General features: G+C 42.5%; 1 protein-coding gene across 1 annotated transcript; it reads left to right on the top strand.

Annotated features, from left to right (window-relative positions):
* Positions 1 to 469: 469 nt before the first annotated feature.
* cfhl3 (complement factor H like 3) lies at positions 470 to 8,654 on the top strand. Its single transcript, XM_051693363.1, is given in 13 exon segments — positions 470 to 556; positions 558 to 582; positions 689 to 794; positions 877 to 902; positions 1,461 to 1,655; positions 1,734 to 1,907; positions 4,439 to 4,615; positions 6,009 to 6,200; positions 6,444 to 6,623; positions 6,908 to 7,084; positions 7,177 to 7,362; positions 8,227 to 8,267; positions 8,433 to 8,654. Coding segments are annotated over 12 exon segments (1,527 nt in total). The 5' UTR covers positions 470 to 484; the 3' UTR covers positions 8,244 to 8,267; positions 8,433 to 8,654.
* The last annotated feature ends 13,680 nt before the right edge of the window (positions 8,655 to 22,334 follow it).

Below are 22,334 nucleotides of genomic sequence, written 5' to 3'. Positions count from 1 at the left end.
CTTTGGTAAATTATTCACTTTTTGTTCCCCCCACATGTAGGCAAAATTTCATACACAAAAACCAGAAAACAAAAGCTACAATCATTTGTGAAGTGCACCTTAATGCTCAAAAATGAGAGTTACTATAAAAATCCTCAGCTTTGCCTTTTTTGTTTTTTCCTTTACAATTGTGCGAGGTCAAGGTAAGTTTACATCTCATTAGTAAATCTTCTTATGTGTGTATTATTTAATTTATTGCTATTTTATTAATATGAATGTCTTTTCATATTTCATCGACTTACAATGCATCATGCACTTCTAAAACTTTTAAAATCCCTTATGTAGTTTTAGAGTATTGACTAATGCATGAACTTCAGCCCTCAACAAACATTAGAATGCTATGTCTTTGTGTATGCATTGCTTGTGATTCTCAGAATGTTTTCGAAAGGACATTAAACATGAAAACATAGAACAATTGGAGAAATATTCTTACACTTATAATGAAATGGTGAAAGTTAACTGCAAAACAGGCTATAGTGGCATGTACAGACTGAAGTGTGTCAATGGGAAATGGGAGGGAAACCTTTTTACGACGCTGCTCAAGTAAGACAATTGTCATTAGGATGATCGCACCATTTTTGGTGATGATCTCAACATTTGTTGAACTAACATTGCATCATGAAGAGTGAAACTCATTTAATTTCTGCAGAGAAAATATGTGGTCACCCAGGGGATACACCAAATGGTGATTTTAAACTAATACAGAGGACAACGTTTGTTTATGGAGCAATAGTGGAGAATGCTTGCAACACAGGGTAAATGCAGTTTACGTGACAATATGTTGTTTTTTGTTTTTTATGTTTTTTTTTTTCTATAATATTTGTTCTGTCCTCTTAGGTTAGACAATCCTTGCACTTCAAAAAGTTTAAATACTTCGTGCTCACAGTTATGAAATGACAGGCAGGATAAATCAGCGTCACCGCAGAAACCAAGGGTCAGATAATTTTTTCCCTATCTGTGAGGGTAGGCTTTCTTGAAAGTCACTTGGTTTTCTTTACTGTCATTGTATCTCTCATCTTGGACTTCAAGGCAAAAGAGTACCAGAAAGAATACCATACAGCTGGCACATTTAGCTTCAGATGTGATGAAGGACAAAGCCCATACTGAGAAGCCCAAGATGCAATAAATATGGCTGGGGACTGAACCCAGAGTGTGGTGGCAATGCACCAGAGTTAGATATCAAAGAATTCATAGTGGAAATGCTTGAAATATTGAAGTCCTTCTGTCCATACAGTGAAGATGTCTGTGGTATCACAATATATGCATTCTCCTCAAAATACATGTGCACTCTGATCAAAGTATTGTATTACTAGGATGTTTTAAAATTTGATATTTGCTGGAATTGTTCATTCCCAGTTTCAGGGTATTTTTTAAATGCTTGATCTTTTCTTAACTTAGTTTTGCATATATGCCTTGAACAGAAAAAACTTGTCAGCTTGAGTCAACCGGACATGAAATAAAACTAATCAAACCAAAGGGAAAAACTATTTTCAAAGTTGGAGAAAGCGTGGAAATTACTTGCTCTGAAAGTTACAGACTCTTTTACAAAAAGGAAACAACATATTTGTTTACATGTCAAAAGAATGGGAACTGGGATTACAGGCCTACTTGTGAAGGTAAGTTTTTAACACTTCTGGATTGCGGTCGGACTCATTCTACAGTATATTATTAAAAGAATGTGAATCTTGTTTCAGAGATTACATGTGAAGTCCCACTTGACAAGCATGTGCATATCCCAAACTTTTACTTCCAAGGAAACTTGAAATTGGGAGTACAAAAAAAGTACCATTGTATGTCTGGATATCGTCAAAGGGAGCAGATGGCCACATGTACACGGAACGGCTGGAAACCAGATCCACTGTGTGCTGGTATGTCCTGCTTTTGACTATCCTAATCTGTGCCACTGAGGCCATCTAATCTAACTAGCCAAGCAGCATTCCAAGACTGCTGATATTTAGATAAACAATACTATGCTTGTCTGTGTTAGTGTTAGTGGTGTGGAGTGGAGTGGATGGGGAGCATGTTGTTTTAATGTGGAGCTGGAGCCGCGTGATTACAGAATGGTAAAATCGGCAACAGGAGGGTGACTTTTTTTCTGGTAAAATTGTTTTTTGCTTTTCGAATGTCTTTTGAAGCTGGAACTACAGTTGTGCACCAGTACTGCAAGCAAAACTGCATTCTTTCACTTCTTTGAATGGATGTGACGTGAAAGGCACAGCTCGTCCGATTCTTGGCAACGTCAGATAAATAAATACATTAATAAATTCCTAACCCGAACCCTAACCATTAGAGTACTAAGAACAAAACAGCGTTTGGACCCTATATTAGGAGTCTTTAACTACTATGTACTTACGTATTTGATACAATTTACTTATTATGTCAGTGTTGTTGAATTGTAATTACATTTAAAGTACCTGCATTTAATTACATCTGTAAGTACACTGTTAACCTTACCCCTAAACCTACCTCAATCCTTACCCTAAACCTTAACCCCTACTCCTAAACATACCATTTTACACTATATAAACACACTTCTTTTCCTGTCAAAATGCATTTATTTCCATCTTAGGAAAGAAAACAAAACAATATGTAACAATATAATGCTTTATTAACATTTTCCGAACAAAGCCTTCCACCGTATAAAAATAGAAATGCTCTAAAATAGGACCATTTGAAGTAACATAAAATGTTTCACAAAGTCTATGTGGGAGATTGACTAATTGAAAGAACTAGTCCCCTCATAGTTTGCATATTCATTGCAATGGGCATTAAATCTCTTAAACTTTCATCCTCCACAATATTAATCACCTGGAAGACTGTGGCTTTGCTACAGCAATCGTGAGCCGAGTTCATGATTCGTGTGAGCATGTCAATGTCAACCATGGCTTTAAACTCCACATACAAAACCGCAGACAACGTCTCATTCTGCATTTCTGTTACAAGTCCCATCTGGGCTTGTTTTGTACATACAAATAGGCTGTGTCTTATTTGGAAGGCTGCGTCCTCCAGAGGTCGCATATCTCGGCTGCATACATTGAGGCTGTCTCGTTTCAGAAAAGTGAGTAGGACACTTCGAATGTATCCTTCGAATGCAACCTTCTTTCATGGGAATTCGGAGGATGCATGAGGTGTATCCTTCGTGGGCACTCACAACCCACAATTCTTTGCTTCAACGGAAATGTCTAAAAAAATGTATGCCAATTTGCCTGTAAATATGACGTTCAAACGCAAGTAATATTAATTCCCAAGTTGAAGTACCTCAGTAGATGGGTGCAGAGTATATAATATGTATCATTATATTAATATATAATTTAAATAAAGTATTAGACTAAAATTACACCTGTAAAATGTATTTTCTTTTCTCTTTACATCTTTATAACTCTCCTAAAATTTACCTCATACATTCCCTTCTAAAGGGATTTTGTTACCTTCTCACTCGAAGCGTTCGCGCTTGTTAAAGAGTGGCGTGCTGTCATAGCAACCATGTTACATTCTGTTTCCATTTGTCCTACGAAGGCCGTCTCGTTTAAACAAGATTTTTTTTAAAGGAGGACACTCGGTATACCGCAGCCTTCAAAGGACGCATCCTACCTAGCACGCAGCCTTCGAAACGAGACACAGCCATAGTGTTAAGAGGTCCTTTCCCATCGCTGTTGTGGTGTGTCTGTCAGTGTAATGAGTCCCAGTGGACACATCGCAAATTTTCCGCCCTTTTCCCACCAGTGTTTTTGCTGGTTTATGCTTTATAATGAGTTAATGATTAAGAAATTATTGCAATTAAATGAGTTAATTGAAATTAAGAAAAATTAACACGTTCAACTTTTTTTATTAATTGCATGCGTTAATGCGTTAATTTTGACAGCTCTAATTTAATGTTAGTACATAGTAGTTTAAGACACATAATATAAAGTGGGACCCAGCGTTTTGTTCAGAATTCAGCACACTGGGTGGTAAAACAATCTTAACTAACCGATTTCCTGTGTAATCATGTTATCTCTCCACTCCCCTTACATATGCTGTCCAAACCAGCTTTCAGTCCATACATTGCTTGGTGACACACAAAGCTTAATGATTTGGTTTCTTTTGGAACTAAATGTTGGCACAGAAAACTTACACAATCTCAGTCAATTTTTGTCTGAAATGTTACTCTCTAATATTCACTTAGTAATATTAACACTGTTAATCATAAATAACTAACTATAAAACTTTTAATTATGATTATGAAAAAGTTGTATAAAAGCAATATCACATTCATAATTGCGTTGTTCCAAATATACTTGCGGCCTTGTGCCAATGAAAGAATCACAGATGTGCTAATATTCAGAACAACAGCACCAGTGTGATTTTGCTTAAATATGAATTCTGCAGTTAATTAGTGTGATGGATGTTTGTTTTCCAGAAATTACATGTGAAGCACCAAAAATCCCAAATGCACAGATTGTGGGAATCCAGAAACAGTACTACACAATTTCTTCAAGATTATTATTTCATTGTCTTCCTGGATTTAAACCAGAGCAGCTTGTACAAATCACCTGTGATTCCAGTGGCCAATGGTTAGGCATACATCACTGCACCAGCAAGTATTTTGTTGACAATTTTATTGAATCACTGAAACACCTTATAGATACTTTTATGGTGCACTTAGTAATATTTTCAACCTGGTCTCATAGAATGAACGTTACTATAACTACATTTTTGCAAGCTGACTTTTACGTGCCAAATTCTACATTTTGTCTCAGTTTCCTTGTGAAATTAACACAAGAGGCACTACAACAACTGTACGTTTTATTCAATTTCACAAAAATAATGATTAACACCTCATAGTGTTGGACTTGTAATACCGCGGTTCAAAACCAAAGATGCACGCTGACACATGAAACGAGAGTGTCATAGAAGTGACACCAGATGACGTGGTTACTTCCGAAAATGTGCTTATCATTTCTCATTTTGTTTTTGGATACTATCGGTTAGGTGTAGGCATTGGTTAAGGTTGGTTAGGTTTAGGTTGGTTAGGTTTAGGTTAAAAGTTTAGGTTAGAGAGGTACATTTTGCTCATTAAAACCTCTTTCTAAGGGGGGCCTGTGTAACTCAGCAAGCAAAGATGCTGACTACCACCCCTGGAATTGCGAGTTCGAATCCAGGGTGTGCTGAGTGACTCCAGCCAGGCTTCCAAACCAACCAACAAGTCCGGTTGCTAGGGTGGGTGGAGTCATGTGGGTTAACTTCCTCATGGTCACTATAAGGTGGTTCTCACTCTTGGTGGGGCACTTGGTGAGTTGTGCGTGGATGCCATGGTGAATAGCGTGAGCCTCCACATGCGCTAGGTCTCCATGGTAACACGCTCAGCAAGCCAAGTGATAAGATGTGCGGGCTGTCTCAGAAGCGGATGCAACTGAGATTTGTCCTCCGCCAGCAGGATTGAAGCGAGTCACTGCGCCACCACAAAAAATTAGAGCGCATTGGGAATTGGGCATGCCAAAATTGGGGACAAAAGGTGATAAAATCCACAACGACAAAAAACCCTTCATCTAATATTCACCTTAAAAACCTCATCTGATTACAACACCATTTCACTTGCTTTTGGTGCACCCTGCTAGACATTTCACTCAGAAACTGCAGCCAAATGTGTAATAAGGTACATAATTTCATATTGCAAAAATTCTGCCACAGTCACATTATGTTCATGAGACCAGGCTGAATATGTTTATGTTGCACTGGCCGATATGGCAGTTGTCCTGGACTAACATCAATGGGATGACTGCTCAGTGATGTGATCTCAGAATGTCGGCCCCCATAAGTCAATCCGCACCATGTAATGTAAAACATCTTTTTTTCTCAATTGTTGAGAAAGAGGCAGAAAAATCTCTTCAAGCTTGATCATTTAATATAGTACAAAGTACAACAGGAAAAAACTATGAACAAAGTTTAAAATACACTGTATTACAGACATTTTCTCTTTTTATTGACAGAGGGTACCTGTCCGGAGCAAGAACTCATAAATGTTGACATTTTATTTGGATATCCAGGCAAAACTCCACCTTATCAATCTGGACATATCTTAGTTTTCCGATGCACTGATGGGAACATAAAGATGTATGGCCACCGTGCAATTGAATGCCAGTCAGATGGGAGGTGGGATTACCCATATCCACATTGTAGAGGTGAAGATATATCACACTAATGACAGATGTTTTAGGATTACTCTGAGTATTTAAATACTATTCTATTTATATACACTTCTCTCTGTCTGTCTCTCTGTCCTGCATCTTTATATTAACAAACCATTGGGTGCAGTCTAAATTCAATAAAAATTTGTTTATTCATTTATTATCATCTGAACTACCATGAACATTTTGCATCGACCTAATTTTCATGTGATATTTTTCATTTAATTGTTCCTCTAGGAACAGTTCAGTGTTCCAAACCAACAAAGAACTTGCGGTTTGTGAAATTGTTAAACAACAAAAATGAGTACAACAATTTTGATATATTGAGATATGAGTGCAATAGTCCATACAATGAAACATCAGAAGGATCTTTGATTTGTCAAAATGGAAAATGGAATGGAACATTTGACTGCAAAAGTGAGTCCCCACAAAATCTCTCTAATAGTGAATTATGAGTGTGGAATGTAACAATGTAATTACAATCTTAAATATTTCTTCATTTTATATCATAACTTTGTTTATTTCCCAAACAAATTCCTTTATAATTGCACAAACCCTGAAAAGAGGGAGACAGTACTCAATTATTATCAGATCTTTTAAGTAAAAATTTTCAACCACGTGCATATGATGGTGAGGTAAGCGAGATTTTCTGTAAAAAGATAAATAAATGTGTCTGTTACTTTATTACTATATTTGTTTAGGTAAAATCTGTCCACCACCACCTTACCTTGAACATGGAGATTATGATGTACATAGAAAGGAAGGTGAAGTCATTACAGAAGTTTATTACACTTGCCAACCTTACTATGTTCTAGACAAGCAACAGGAATATTACAAGTGTCAGAATAAGAAATGGGAGACCACTCCAAAATGTCTGAGTGAGTCGTATTTTTCCAAATCACTTTCTTGAGCTTTGTAATGTGGTGTATGCACTGTCATGTTTCATAATTGGATGCTGTCTCTATCATAGAACCTTGTGAAATTAATAAGATTGTTGAGATGTACAATCTACAACCCCCCCAGCAAAAGGTCTATGTAAAGCATGGTGGGAAGTATAGACTTAACTGCACATCTGGATGGAATACTGGGGGTGGAGTGAGATCAGAACATTTGGATGTGGCATGTTCTAATGGGAATTTACAAATTGACAAAAGTTGTGAGTATAACTGTTTGTCTCTTTTCAGTTGGTGCTTTTGAAAAGTTGGGAAGTGCAGAGGTCACTTGTAAATAGCTAAATGTGTACATTCAGGCTTTCAGGCAGGAAAAAAATCTGAATCATCTCAGTGAAATCTGAAACATTTAGTTGGCCTTTCTTGAGCTGAACTCTGTCTTTGTTTACTGAAATTCAAAGCACTGCCCCCAGTGGCCGAAGCAGAAAGTGTTTTTGAACATATGGTCACCTGTGAACTCATGTGAATAGATCATGCCAAAAGAGAATGTAAACAAATTTGTAATGATGCAAAAATGTCTGATGCGAGATAACACTTGTTGGTAACTTAGCAGAATGGGGCCGAGGTCAGAGAACATTCGGTAGCAAAAAACCTAACGTTTTAGGTTTCAGAAGGGTGATACTATGCACAATCCATGTGTCTTATGGCCACTGCCCGACATTATGTCACCACAGTGTGGCATTTGGGACAGGGCCCATAGATTCCTAGTCAGAAATATTGCCTCCTGTGCGTCCATGGAATTCAACTCGTATTCATGTAGTTAGTACCGCCAATCCTTATACGTATATTACGCAGTCTGCGTAGGGCACCAACTCCCTAGGGGGCACCATCTTACTCTAGGGGGGCACCAGAAACTCCACCGGCTGGCCTTCCTCGCACGTTATACTTTATTCGCACGTTATACTTTATTCAAGGAAACGATAGCAGTTGCGGAACACAGACGATCGCAAATGTTCACTATTTTTGCAACTCCAGGATAGTACTCCCCTTATGCTGATTTCTGATTCAGTATTTTGGCTTAATGAGGGGAAGTAGTTCAGCTAATAGCTCTATCCATTTTGTTTCGACAGGTGATACAGAAAATTAAAATTAAACTGGACTGGTAACTGAGGTAATGTAACCAAACTATATTTTAACATATAATTTCAAAACTCTGATAGTGCTACATTTTGTAAGATTGTAAAGACAGCATGTGTGCATGTGTGGGTAATTGTGTGTCTGTGCACAAATGAGTGTATTTGCATGTATTTATTTTTATATAAATTTATTTATTTAGATCCTTCTGATGTATCCTGAGCATGAAGATGAACAGACACATACAGTAACTACAGAAGCAAACCCAGACAGACACACTCAAACAAGATTGTGTACATATCCTTGTGGGTCTTCATATTCATATATAAACTTGTTACAATTGCATGATTTTATATTATCTCTCAAAAAAACAGCTGTCAACATTGCTTCAGCAGCATTTGTAATAAAAACATTCTAATGATTAGACTGTGTTTGGTGTGCCTTTTCTTTCAACATGTTCCTCACATTTTATTTATATCATACAATCACTCTCGAATCAGTGATAAACTTAGTATGCAGAACCTAAATAAAATGTTATCTATGAAAATGTCTGCCACTTAAATACAGGACAATAGGCATCCTGTACGGGACCTCTTCAACAAATAGGATGTCCTGGCTAATATGGGACAGTTGGCAACCCTAAGTGTACAGTAAGTGTGTCAGTGTATAGTGCATCATCTGAGACAGCTATGTCATTGGTAACTATGAACTGTCGTAGTATGGCAAGACTGTATAAAAACTGCTTTAAAAAGGAAAAAACATTTGTTTATTGGTCCAAAATAAATAAACAAATAAAATAACAGGACACATATGAAAAGACATGAGGATTAGAAAATAATGAATGAATTTTTCTTTTGATGTGATCTTTTTCTTTAAGGCTGGATTTGGTTAGAAACCCTAGACCTTGTGGCATATAAAGCTGCCATATAGCTCTTAGACAATATGTCTCACCGAGTCTAAAGTAAAGTGTTTTTAATATGTTTCAAATGTGGTGAACAGTCGGACAAAATGGCATTCCAAAAGCCTGTTTATTGCATGGCCCCTACTTAACTTTTAAGGCAAGAAAATGTGGCTCCATTTTGATTGGATCATGGTGGACCAACACAAACATGTGCCAAGCCGCCATCAGATAAGATGCTCAGGCAACTGCCAGACACCTCCATGTTTGTTCACAGATCTGTTTATGTAAATTGCAGTTATTTGATTAGCACAATAGTTCACACAAATTGAACTTTTTATAAACAAATGCATGGGTTATATTTTATCTTTCAGTATTATATTTGTAATCTGTGGATTCAGAACAAGATCAAGAATATCTTGGAGGTGGTTTGGAAAGTGAACAATGCATAGGTAAAACGTCATGGTTACTGGTGTAACCTCCGTTCCCTGATGGAGGGAACGAGACGTTGGTGTCGATGTAGTGACACTAGGGGTCACTCTTGGGAGCCCGAGACACCTCTGGTCTTTGATAAAAGGCCAATGACAAGGGGAGGACACGGGGAGACCACACCTCGCCCCAAGAGAGGGGGGGATATTTAAGTGGAAGAATACATCACATGGTCTTTCCAACCATGTGGAGAGCCTTCAAGGTAGATCCTGCCCAATGGGGGAGGAGGTACTACAACATGGAGACTGGGGCAGAGGGGCTCTGCCCAAGAAAGACGCAGTTTGCCAGCAGGGAATGAATTAGCGGAAGATATAGATCGCATGGGGTTAGCCTTACAGGGAACCGCCACATGCGGAGCACCTACCCCAGAACCGGGCTCTTAGCGCATGTACTGGGCCGGCAGCGAGTCTCTCCGAAAACTCGACTGCCACAGGGCTCGGAGGAAGTCAACCAGGGAACAACTCTTGTGAACACTACTGGGAATTAACAGCGCACGTCTTCAGCTCAAAAGGAGGTGGAAGGCGCTATGTGCAAGCGATACACCCGGCCGGCTATCCCGTGCTTATTCGCTTGTGTTGCATGCCACTACCTGGGACGAAACCGGTTCCACCCGGAGGTTGTAGAACCTTGCAAAGGTGTTGGGTGTTGCCCAGCCTGCTGCTCTGCAAATGTCTGTTAGAGAGGCATCTCTGGCCAGGGCTCAAGAAGCCGCTACACCACGGGTAGAATGGGCTCGTAGCCCTAATGTGGGCGGCATGTTTTGGGCGAGATATGCCATAGTTATGGCATCAATGAGCCAGTGGGCGATCCTCTGCTTGGAGACAGCGCTTCCTTTCCGCTGTGCACCAAAGCAGACAAAGAGCTGCTCAGAGATCCTAAAGCTCTGTGTGCGATCCAAATAGATGCGTAAAGTATGCACCGGACACAGCAACGACAGGGATGGGTCCGCCTCCTCCTGGGGCAGCGCTTGCAGGTTCACCACCTGGTCCCTAAAAGGAGTGGTGGGAATCTTGGGCACATAGCCCAGTCGGGGTCTCAGGATCACGTGAGAATAGCCCGGACCGAACTCCAGACACATTTCGCTGACAGAGAATGCTTGCAGTTCACCTACCCTCTTGATGGAGGTGAGCACAGTCAGGAGGGCAGTCTTCAAGGAGAGTGCCTTAAGCTCGGCTGACTGCAAAGCTCAAAGGGGGCTCTCTGTAGACCCTGAAAAACTACAGAGGTCCGATGAGGGAACGAGGCGCAGCCTGGAGGGATTCAGCCTCCTGGCGCCTCTTAGGAACCTGATGATCAGATCATGCTTCCCTGAGGACTTACCGTCGACTGCGTCATGGTGTGCTGCTATGGCAGCAACATACACCTTCAAGGTGGAAGGGGACAGCCTCCCTTCCAATCTCTCTTGCTGGAAAGAAAGCACTGATCTGACTGCGCATCTCTGGGGGTCTTCGTGTCGAGAAGAACACCACTTAGCGAACAGACGCCACTTCAAGGCATACAGGCGCCTCGTAGAGGGGGCCCTAGCCTGAGTGATCGTGTCTACCACCGCGGGTGGTAGGCCACCTAGGTCTTCCGCGTCCCGTCCAGGGACCAGACATGGTGATTCCAGAGGTCTGGGCGTGGGTGCCAGAGGGTGCCCCATCCCTGAGAAAGAAGGTCCTTCCTCAGGGGAATTTGCCAGGGGGGAGCTGTCACGAGGAGCGTGAGGTCCGAGAACCATGTCTGGGTAGGCCAGTAGGGTGCTGCCAGGATGACCTGCTCCTCATCCTCCCTGACCTTGCACAGAATCTGTGCAAGTAGGCTCACTGGGGGAAACGCGTATTTGCGAATGCCAGGGGGCCAACTGTGTGCCAGCACGCCTATGCCGAGGGGAGCCTCGGTGTGGGCGTACCAGAGCGGGCAGTGGGAGGATTCTTGGGAGGCGAACAGGTCCACCTGTGCCTGACCGAATCGACTCCAAATCAGCTGGACCACCTGGGAGTGGAGTCTCCACTCTCCCCTGTGGGAAACCTGCCGTGACAGCGTGTCCGCTGTAGTGTTGAGGTTGCACAGGATATGAGTGGCTCGCAGCGACTTGAGGTGCTGCTGACTCCGGAGGAGGAGACGGCGGGCGAGTTGTGACATACAGCGGGAGCGCAGACCGCCTTGGCGGTTGACATATGCTACCGCTGCCGTGCTGTCTGTGTGAACTAGCATGTGCTTGCCCTGGATCAACGGCCGGAACCTCCGCAGGGCCAGCAGAATTGCCAGTAACTCGAGGCAGTTGATGTGCCAACGCAGCCGCGGACCCGTCCAGAGGCCGGTGGCTGCGTGCCCATTGCAAACACCGACTGGGCGCGCTCATTCGTAAGGTGCGCCGTCAGGGAGACTGAGTCCAACTCCAAACCGAGAAAAGAGATGCTCTGAACCGGGAGGAGCTTGCTCTTTTCCCAGTCGACCCGAAGCCCTAGTCGGCTGAGGTGCGAGAGCACCAGGTCCCTGTGTGCGCATAACACGTCTCGAGCTAAGATTAGCCAGTCGTCGAGATAGTTGAGAATGCGAATGCCCACCTCCCTTAACGGGGCAAGGGCAGCCTCTGCAATCTTTGTAAAGATGCAAGGAGACAGGGACAGGCGAAAGGGAGGACTTTGTACTGATACGCCCGACCCTCGAACGCGAACCGCAGGAAGGGTCTGTGTCGAGGAAGGATCGAGACGTGAAAGTACGCATCCTTCAGGTCTACCGCCGCGAACCAATCTTGATGCCGGACGCTCGCTAAAATGCATCTTTGCGTCGGCATCTTGAACGGGAGTCTGTGTAAAGCCCGGTTCAGTACTCGCAGGTCCAAGATTGGCCGCAACCCACCGCCTTTCTTTGGTACGATGAAGTAGGGGCTGTAACACCCTTTCTTCATCTCGGCTGGAGGGACAGGTTCTATCGCGCCATTCCGTAGGAGGGTAGCGATTTTCGCGCACAGGGTAACAGCGTTTTCGCCCTTGATGAAGGTGAAGTGAATACCGCTGAACCTGGGCGGGCGCCTGGCGAACTGAATCACGTAGCCGAGTCGGACGGTCCAGATCAACCACCGCAATGGATTGGGAAGTGCAAGCCATGCGTCCAAATTCCGTGCGAGGGGGACCAAGGGGACAACGTCGTCGGATGTACCGGCAGGTGGGGCCTCGCGGCGGGGTGGAGCGCGAGGTGCCACAGCACGTCGTGGCCGTGCTGAGTCTAGGGACATTGAAGCACTTACCTGGCTCCTTGTGACCACCCCCGGAACAGCCTGGGACGGGGGAGGAAGAGGCCTGTCCTCACGACCCGTGGAGGCCGTCACATCGGGGGTGGATTTGTGCCACAGCTGGGCGTTCAGGGGAGGAAAGGGCACCGCTGGAGCGCCAATCCTGCAAGATAAAGCCCGTGGACAGTAGTCGTGGTGACGACCGTACACACCGGGTATGTGACCCAGGGAGGAAGGAAGCCGCTCTTTTGCTGAACTGTTGGGTACCGCAGCCACTTGGGCGTGCGACGAAATCAAACAAAAAGGCAACAAAAGATTTTCCACCTGGCCCTCCACCGGGGGATGGAGTGGTCTTTCTACCAGCTCCACATGAGTGGGTTCCCTCGTCCCTGGGTTGCCCGTCTCAGAGGCGCTTCGAAGACATCCGTGGGTTCTTCGGTGCCGGCTGTGAGACGGGTAGCGTCTGCTTCCTGCGGTGGGCTCCACGCCGGGGCCGGGCCGTAGGGGCAGGCTGCGGCGGAGCCGGTGCAGTCACCGCAGGGGGACACCCTTGGCGACGAGCAGACGGGATGCGGGGTCTTGAGCCGCGCCGGGGCAGGATATGCCGGATTGCTTCTGTCTGCTGCTTTACCGTCGAGAACTGCTGGGCAAAGTCCTCAACAGTGTCGCCGAACAGGCCCGCCTGGGAAATGGGGGCAGCAAGGAACCGTGTCTTGACTAGGTTGAGCCACAGGTGGCGCTCCTGGACCACTAGTGTGGCCATCGTCCGCCCGAGAGACCGCGCCGTGACTTTCGTCACCAGGAGGGTGAGGTCAGTCGCCGAGCGCAGTTCCTGCATCAATCCCAGGGCGGAACTACCCTCGTGCAGTTCCTTTAGCGCCTAGGCGGACTTGCAGGAGAGCCATGGCGTGCAGGGCGGAGGCGGCTTGTCCAGCGGCACCGTAGGCCTTGGCCGTCAGAGACAACGTAAACCTACAGGTCTTGGACGGGGGCTTTGGGCACCCGCGCCAGGTGGCGGCTCTCTTCGGGCGTAGGTGCACCACGAGCGCCTTTATCCACCGGGGGATTGCCGAATAACCCTTGGCCGCCCCACCATCGAGGGTAGTGAGAGCGGGGAAGCTGAAAAGATCGGGACCGGGCAGTAAAAAGTGCCTCCCGCGACCTTGTCAGCTCTTCATGCACTTCCGGGAAGAAAGGAACGGGGCGGGGCGTGGCTTTGAGCGGCGCCGTGAGCCCAGAAACCAATCACCGAGCCGCGAGGGTTCAGGGAAGAGCGGTGAAATCAACTCTAACCGACGCTCGCGGCTGCCCGGGAAAGCATGTCGTCATCTCCGCGTCAGCCTGTGACTGGGTGATCGACCCCGAAGGGAGGAGCCCAGCTGAGGCTTCCGACTGGACGAGCCCGCTCTCCAATGCTGCGCTCGAGAGCTCATCATTTTCACTGGCTCCGAATAAGAGGTCGAACTCGCCATGAGACGAGCCGGCGGACTCACCCGGTAGCCCGATCAGGGCAGACGAGCGTGCTGGGGAATGGGAGGTCTGCGGGGGGATACCCAGCGGAGGCGGTCCCATTGGGGTCCCCAAATCGCCCCCAGTGCTAGCCGCGCTGGCCTCAAACCCGTGGGTAAAAGGACCGAGGCGGGAGCCTCTGGGGTGGCTTGCTTTCTTACGAAGGTAAGCCGTGACCGCATCGTTGCCAAGGACATGTTCTCACAATGAGTAACTGACCCATCCACGAACACTGTCTCCGCGTGAGCAGTGCCCAGACACGAAAGACAGTGATCGTGACCGTTAGAAGGCGAGAGATAACGAGTGCAAGCAGCAATAACACACAAAGTCATCTTTAAAAAGACACGTCTTTAAAAAGATGTTCCATGTGTGCCGCACTTTTAGAGATATATACTCTTTTAGAGAAATATACTCTTTTATTTCTGCCAAAGCACCCAGGGGTATTCTCTGCAGTGCACCAGTGCAGAGGGGGGAGAAGCCGATGAAATGCGCCATCAGATCCAGCAGAGGTGAATGAACAGTCGTGGGAAAAAATCTGAATGAGTGGTTGCATACCAGCTCCTTTTATACCTGTATGTCCGGTGGAGTGGCATGCAAATACCACTCGCCAATTTCCGTTGGCCTTTTATTAAAGACCAGACATGTCTCGGGCTCCCAAGAGTGACCCCTAGTGTCACTACATCGACACAACGTCAAGTGAGTGACAGACAGGGAACTAGAGTGAACATTGGCAGGGCATTTGATTCCTGGAGGGACCTTCGTTCGGTTTTGGGGATCAAAACTGACCCTGAATTGGCGTTCTTCTTGTTGGACTGGTAAGCTTACATAACAGCAAAGCATGTGAAATATAGTGCCATAAGGATTGATCTGTGTAATTTTAGCTAACTTGATCCTGCCTGCTAATGCTGACGAATTGCAAGCTACCTTGCTTCTTAACTTTCAAATAATTTCAACGATCTTTTCTTTATACTAAATGTCAGGTATGCTGATTCACAGTAACTGACATTTAAACAATGTTAATCTGTAATTATTCAGCCAGGTAAACTACAATAACACATGAAATGAATGCTAGACAATGTTCAAGATAATGCAGAAAGACCCATTCATTAGTGTAACATAACTTGGTTATACAGAAAATATATACATTCTATTAATATAAAACAATAGCGCATCGATATATCAAAATTACAGTTGTGATGGAATCGCATCAATACTGAATTGTGTCAACATACTTATAATGTACAGTCTATTTTATAAACAGCTACTGTCATCATCCACCAAATTTAGCTAACAGCTATTGATAAAGCTGGCTAGCTAGCTAACGCTGACATAGGCTATCGTATAAATGCAGTCAATGTATCATGCAAAGAAAAGTGATTACTTCAAACTACAGTCTCACAAAGCCAGACCAATAGCCACACTTTGTTTTAGCCCTGTTCCAGCACTGGAGAGTCAAACATAATATACAGTCTCAAAGTTTGTAGTAAAACAGTCATAACTGTGTAATTTTAATTATGCTACCTCATCTGTCAGCATGATGCCGGTGGATCACGTTCATTCTCTTTGTACGTTATGTCATTTTTTTGTTTGTTTGTTTGTTTGTTTTTATAAACCAAGCAAAATGTCAACTGAATCACCTGAATCTTTATATCATCAATTAGAATGATGTTCATATTAAAATGTTCAGAACAAACCTCGGGACTGTTTCATGTGATCTGACTAAAACACTTAGGGATTTGTCATGTGAACCACTTGGTGGTGCAGTCGCTCCATAAAATATGTGATTACCAATGAGTGGCCTGCTCTGGTTGTGGCATACTGATACTCGGGACCACTGTGAAGTAAAATAAGCTATGTTTGCTGTAAAAATTAAAAGTCTTTTGCTAAAACGTGTACTCTCATTCTCATGATTATATCAAGTAATCTAAATACAGTGGGGTTCAAAACTCCACTTGTGAAAAAGCTTCCATTTTATATTATTTTTTATTGCAAATTATATCATTTTAAGATGTTGAACTGAAAAATCAACTTGAAATTTTCTCATTTTTGCTTTATTGACAGCATGCACTCGAGTTGACAAACATTTACAAAGAAGTCAAAGACCTTAAGTTTAACGTTTTAGTGTCTACCAAAAGCCAACACTGTAAGATCCAGTAAACTACATTCTGCTTTTATGGTTAAAAAAAACATTTACTTAGTGTGAGATAATGAGGTTCATTTATGACAACAGATACAAGATTTTTGTGGAAGTTTAGCACACTCAATTGTTTTAAGTAACCTTAGTTACAAACTATTTCTATGTATTTATCAGCTCAATAGATGGCTCAATTCTAAAAGACACATTTTGCAATGGCAGTAGCAAACACATTTTGCAATGGTAGTAGTATTGCAATGTTTGGAAGCTTGAAAATATTATGAAATTTCCTCCTTATGTCTTTAGTTCTCTGCAACAATTTCAACACAAGGTAATGTGATACAAATACACGTGGAATAGTGCACAGTAAGAATACAGTAAAAAATATGATACATAGCCTAATATTAAAAATAATTTATAAGAAAATATTGGCTCACGGTCTTTTCTTTATTGAAATGATTGCAATACTTTGTTATATTAACCTTAAGAGCAATAACAATATTTATGCTAACAGGTCTAATAATTGAATCTGCAATTAGTGAAAGTGCAGGGAGTAGATCCCGTTTGGAGATGAGCAAGAACAGTTAACTCGCATGGAGGACATGAAGATCCAGATTGTTCATTAAATTTTTTCTTTTTATTTTCTTTTTTTTTCCAGCAGGCAAAGTTGTGTAGTTTTGTGTATCTGTATATAAACAAACTGTTCATAATTGTTTGAATTAATAAAACAGGCTACTAATACTGAGAAAAAGAACTAATAAAAAATATGAATATTTATGTGTGACTATTTTAATAATAAAAACAACAACAACAACAACAACAACAACAACAATAATAGCAGCACAAAAAAATTTGTCATTACATCGACGGCCGTTAACCTTGACTTTGCATTGTTGACAGAATTTGGCCCTTGGGGAAAACCAACTGGGACACCTTGCTCTAGAGACTGTTCTGCATGAAAATCCCAGGAGATCAGCAGTTACAGAAATACTCAAACCAGCCTGTCTGGCACCAATAATCATGCCACAGATGAAATCACTGAGATCAAAATTTTTTCAACAAACTGATGGTTGATGTAAACATTAACTGAAGCTCCTGACACGTATATGCTTGATTTAATGCATTGCACGGCTGCCACACGATTGGCTGATTAGAAAATCGCATGTATAAGTCGATGTACAGGTGTTCCTAATAAAGTGCTTATTGAGTGTATCAACCTTTTTCACTGGCAGCGAAATGTCCCATTATGCTTAGCACTTTCTTCCACTGTGGATGCTAAAGACTTCTGCTTCGCAGCTTCGCAGCTTAGTGAGGGTGGGGAAGCTGAAAGATTGGGACTGGGCAGTAAAAAGTGCCTCCCATGACCTTGTCAGCTCTTCATGCACTTCCGGAGAGAAAGGAACGGGGCGGAGCGTGGCTTTGAGCGGCTGCCCGGGAAAGCATGTCGTCATCTCCGCGTCAGCCTGTGACTGGGCGACCGCACCCGAAGGGAGGAGCCCAGCTGAGGCTTCCGCGTCCGACTGGATGAGCCCACTCTCCGATGCTGCGCTTGAGATCTCATCACCTTCGTGGGCTCCATAAGAGGTCGAACTCACCATGAGACGAGCCGGCGGACTCATCCGGAAGCCTGATCGGGGCAGACGAGTGTACTGGGGAATGGGAGGTCTGTGGGGGGATACCCGGCGGAGGTGGTCCCATTGGGGTCCCCAAATTGCCCCCAGTGCTAGCCGCACTGGCCTCATACCCTTGGGTAGAAGGACTGAGGCGGGGAGCCTCTGGGGTGGCTTGCTTTCTTACGAAGGTAAGCCGCGACCGCATCGTTGCCATGGACATGTTCTCGCAATGAGTAATTATCCATCCACGAATGCTGTCTCCGCGTAAGCAGTGCCCAGACACGAAAGACAGTGATTGTGACCATTAGAAGGTGAGAGATAACGAGCGCAAGCAGGAATAACACACAAAGGAAAGGCATCTTTAAAAAGACGCGTCTTTAAAAAGACGTTCCGTGTGTGCCGCTCTTTTAGAGATATATACTCTTTTAGAAAATATACTCTTTTAGAGAAATATACTCTTTTATTTCTGCCGAAGCACCCAGGGGCATTCTCTGCAGTGCACCAGTGAAGAGGGGGGAGAAGCCGCTGAAATGCGCCATCAGATCCAGCAGAGGTGAATGAACAGTCGTGGGAATTCAGCTCAGTGAGCATGGCTGTTCGGCTCCGAAGAGAAAATCTGAATGAGTGGTTGCATACCAGCACCTCTTATACCTGTATGTCCGGGGGAGTGGCATGCAAATACCACTTGCCAATTTTCACTGGCCTTTTATCAAAGACCAGAGGTGTCTCGGGCTCCCAAGCGTGATCCCTAGTGTCACTACATCGACACAACATCAAGTGAGTGACAGATAGGGAACTAGAGTGAACATTGGCAGGGCATTTTTATTCCTGGAGGGACCTTTGTTAGGTTTTGGGGATCAAAACTGACCCTGAATTGGCATTCTTCTTATTGGACTGGTAAGCTTACATAACAGCAAAGCATGTGAAATATAGTGCCATAAGGATTGATCTGTGTAATTTTAGCTAACTTGATCCTGCCTGCTAATGCTGACGAATTGCAAGCTACCTTGCTTCTTAACTTTCAAATAATTTCAACGATCTTTTCTTTATACTAAAAGGCAGGTATGCTGATTCACAGTAACTGACATTTAAACAATGTTAATCTGTAATTATTCAGCAAGGTAAACTACAATAACACATGAAATGAATGCTAGACAATGTTCAAGATAATGCAGAAAGACCCATTCATTAGTGTAATGTAACTTGGTTATACAGAAAATATATACATTCTATTATTATAAAACAATAGCGCATCGATATATCAAAATGACAGTTGTGACGGAATCACATCAATACTGAACTGTGTCAACATATTTATAATGTACAGTCTATTTTATAAACAGCTACTGTCATCATCCACCAAATTTAGCTAACAGCTATTGATAAAGCTGGCTAGCTAGATAACGCCGACATTGACTGCATTTATACGATAGCCTATGTATCATGCAAAGAAAAGTGATTACTTCAAACTACAGTCTCCCATAGCCAGACCTATAGCCACACTTTGTTTTAGCCCTGTTCCAGCACTGGAGAGTCAAACATAATATACAGTCTCAAAGTTTGTAGTAAAACAATCATAACTGTATAATTTTAATTATGCTACCTCGTCTGTCAGCATGATGCCGGTGGATCACGTTCAGTCTCTTTTTACGTTACGTCATTTTTTTGTTTGTTTGTTTGTTTTTTATAAACCAAGCAAAATGTCAACTGAATCTCCTGAATCTTTATATCATCAATTCAGAATGATGTCCATATTAAAATGTTCAGAACAAAACTCTGGACTGTTTCATGTGATCTGACTAAAACACTTACAGATTTGTCATGTGAACCACTTGGTGGTGCAGTCACTCCATAAAATATGTGATTACCAATGAGTGGCCTGCTCTGGTTGTGGCATACTGATACTCGGGACCACTGTGAAGTCAAATAAGCTATGTTTGCTGTAAAAATTAAAAGTCTTTTGCTAAAACGTGTACTCTCATTCTCATGATTATATCAAGTAATCTAAATACAGTGGGGTTCAAAAATCCACTTGTCCACTTGTGAAAAAGCTTCCTTTTTATATTATTTTTTATTGCAAATTATATCATTTTAAGATGTTGAACTGAAAAATCAACTTGAAATTTTCTCATTTTTGCTTTATTGACAGCATGCACTCGAGTTGACAAACATTTACAAATGAAGTCAAAGACCTTAAGTTTAATGTTTTAGTGTCTACCAAAAGCCAACACTGTAAGATCCAGTAAACTGCATTCTGCTTTTATGGTTAAAAAAACAAACATTTATTTAGTGTGAAATAATGAGGTTCATTTATGACAACAGATACAAGATTTTTGTGGAAGTTTAGCACACTCAAATGTTTTAAGTAACCTTAGTTACAAACTATTTCTATGTATTTATCAGCTCAATAGATGGCTCAATTCTAAAAGACACATTTTGCAATGGCAGTAGCAAACACATTTTGCAATGGTAGTAGTATTGCAATGTTTGGAAGCTTGAAAATATTATGAAATTTCCTCCTTATATCTCTAGTTTCTTTGCAACGTCACCACAAGGTAATGTGATACAAATACACGTGGAATAGTGCACAGTAAGAATACAGTAAAAAATATGATGCATAGCCTAATATTAAAAATAATTTATAAGAAAATATTGGCTCACGGTCTTTTCTTTATTGAAATGATTGCAATACTTTGTTATATTATCCTTAAGAGCAATAACAATATTTATGCTAACAGGTCTAATAATTGAATCTGCAATTAGTGAAAGTGCAGGGAGTAGATCCCGTTTGGAGATGAGCAAAAACACTTAACTCACATGGAGGACATGAAGATCCAGATTGTTCATTAAAGTTTTTCTTTTTTTTTCTTTTTTTTCCAGCAGGCAAAGTTGTGTAGTTTTGTGTATCTGTATATAAACAAACTGTTCATAATTGTTTGAATTAATAAAACAGGCTACTAATACTGAGAAAAAGAACTAATAAAAAATATGAATATTTATGTGTGACTCTTTTAATAATAAAAACAACAACATCAATAATAATAATAATAATAATAGCAGCACAAAAAAATTTGTCATTACATCGACGGCCGTGGACCTTGTCTTTGTATTGTTGACAGAATTTGGCCCTTGGGGAAAACTAATTGGGACACCTTGCTCTAGAGACTGTTCTGCATGAAAAACCCAGGAGATCAGCAGTTACAGAAATACTTAAACCAACCCGTCTGGCACCAATAATCATGCCACAAGCGAAATCACTGAGATCAAAATTTTTTCAACAAACTGATGGTTGATGTGAACATTAACTGAAGCTCCTGACCCATATATGCTTGATTTAATGCATTGCATGGCTGCCACACGATTGGCTGATTAGATAATCGCATGTATAAGTCGGTGTACAGGTGTTCCTAATGAAGTGCTTATTGAGTGTATCCACCTTTTTGACTGGCAGCGAAATGTCCCATTATGCTTAGCGCTTTCTTCCACTGTGGATGTTAAAGACTTCTGCTTCGCAGCTTATTCACATTACAAAGCACTGAAAATATAAATAACAACAGTCAAAAACGGTGTTGTGTTTACTTAACACAAATCCCTTTCTCACTAAAGGCTGCATATGGACATACGGTTTTGACGGCAATCCCACAAATGGATAAGTACACAATCTAATCACATTTATATGGTAAAGTTACTCCACTTGGCTCTAGCACTTTCATCTGTTTTTTTTTTTTTTTTTTTTTAGCACTTAAAAATGAAAACAGACAAATCCCAGACATTTAGGGAATCTAGAAATCCCAACAGGATGCTTTTTAAGGTTAGAAAAAGCACATGTTGTTGTTATAACACCCTCTGGCAGCCTCCGCTGCTCGCCATCACCAGTAAGCAGAAGTGCGGAGCATCCACCAGGAAGCCTCTCGCTGTAATGGCGCCACCCATGGAGAAGTCAGGAAAAGTTGGATTCTATGAAATAGAGAGTAGGTCTCCAGGCTTAACAGCACTACCCATACATCCAAGTTACAAAAAGCTGTGGTAAACAAAATGCACGCTGCAGCCTGTATGGTCTGTAGGTTCATAATTTGCCTCATTCTTGTATGGGTGATAGATGACATAAGAAAACACACGTGCTCAGCGCTAAATACAGGTCTAAACGTGGTCTAAAACATTTTGTGATTGGATCACAAAAAACACATATGGATGTGTTCAAAAATGTATGTGACCACATTGTTTTGAGGTGTGAACACTAATCC

The sequence above is a fragment of the Myxocyprinus asiaticus genome, chromosome 49, assembly GCF_019703515.2.
Source record: "Myxocyprinus asiaticus isolate MX2 ecotype Aquarium Trade chromosome 49, UBuf_Myxa_2, whole genome shotgun sequence".
Taxonomy (NCBI): Eukaryota; Metazoa; Chordata; class Actinopteri; order Cypriniformes; family Catostomidae; genus Myxocyprinus; species Myxocyprinus asiaticus.
Note: the sequence above shows the minus strand (reverse complement) of the source record. Positions and strands in the feature narration are given on the sequence as shown.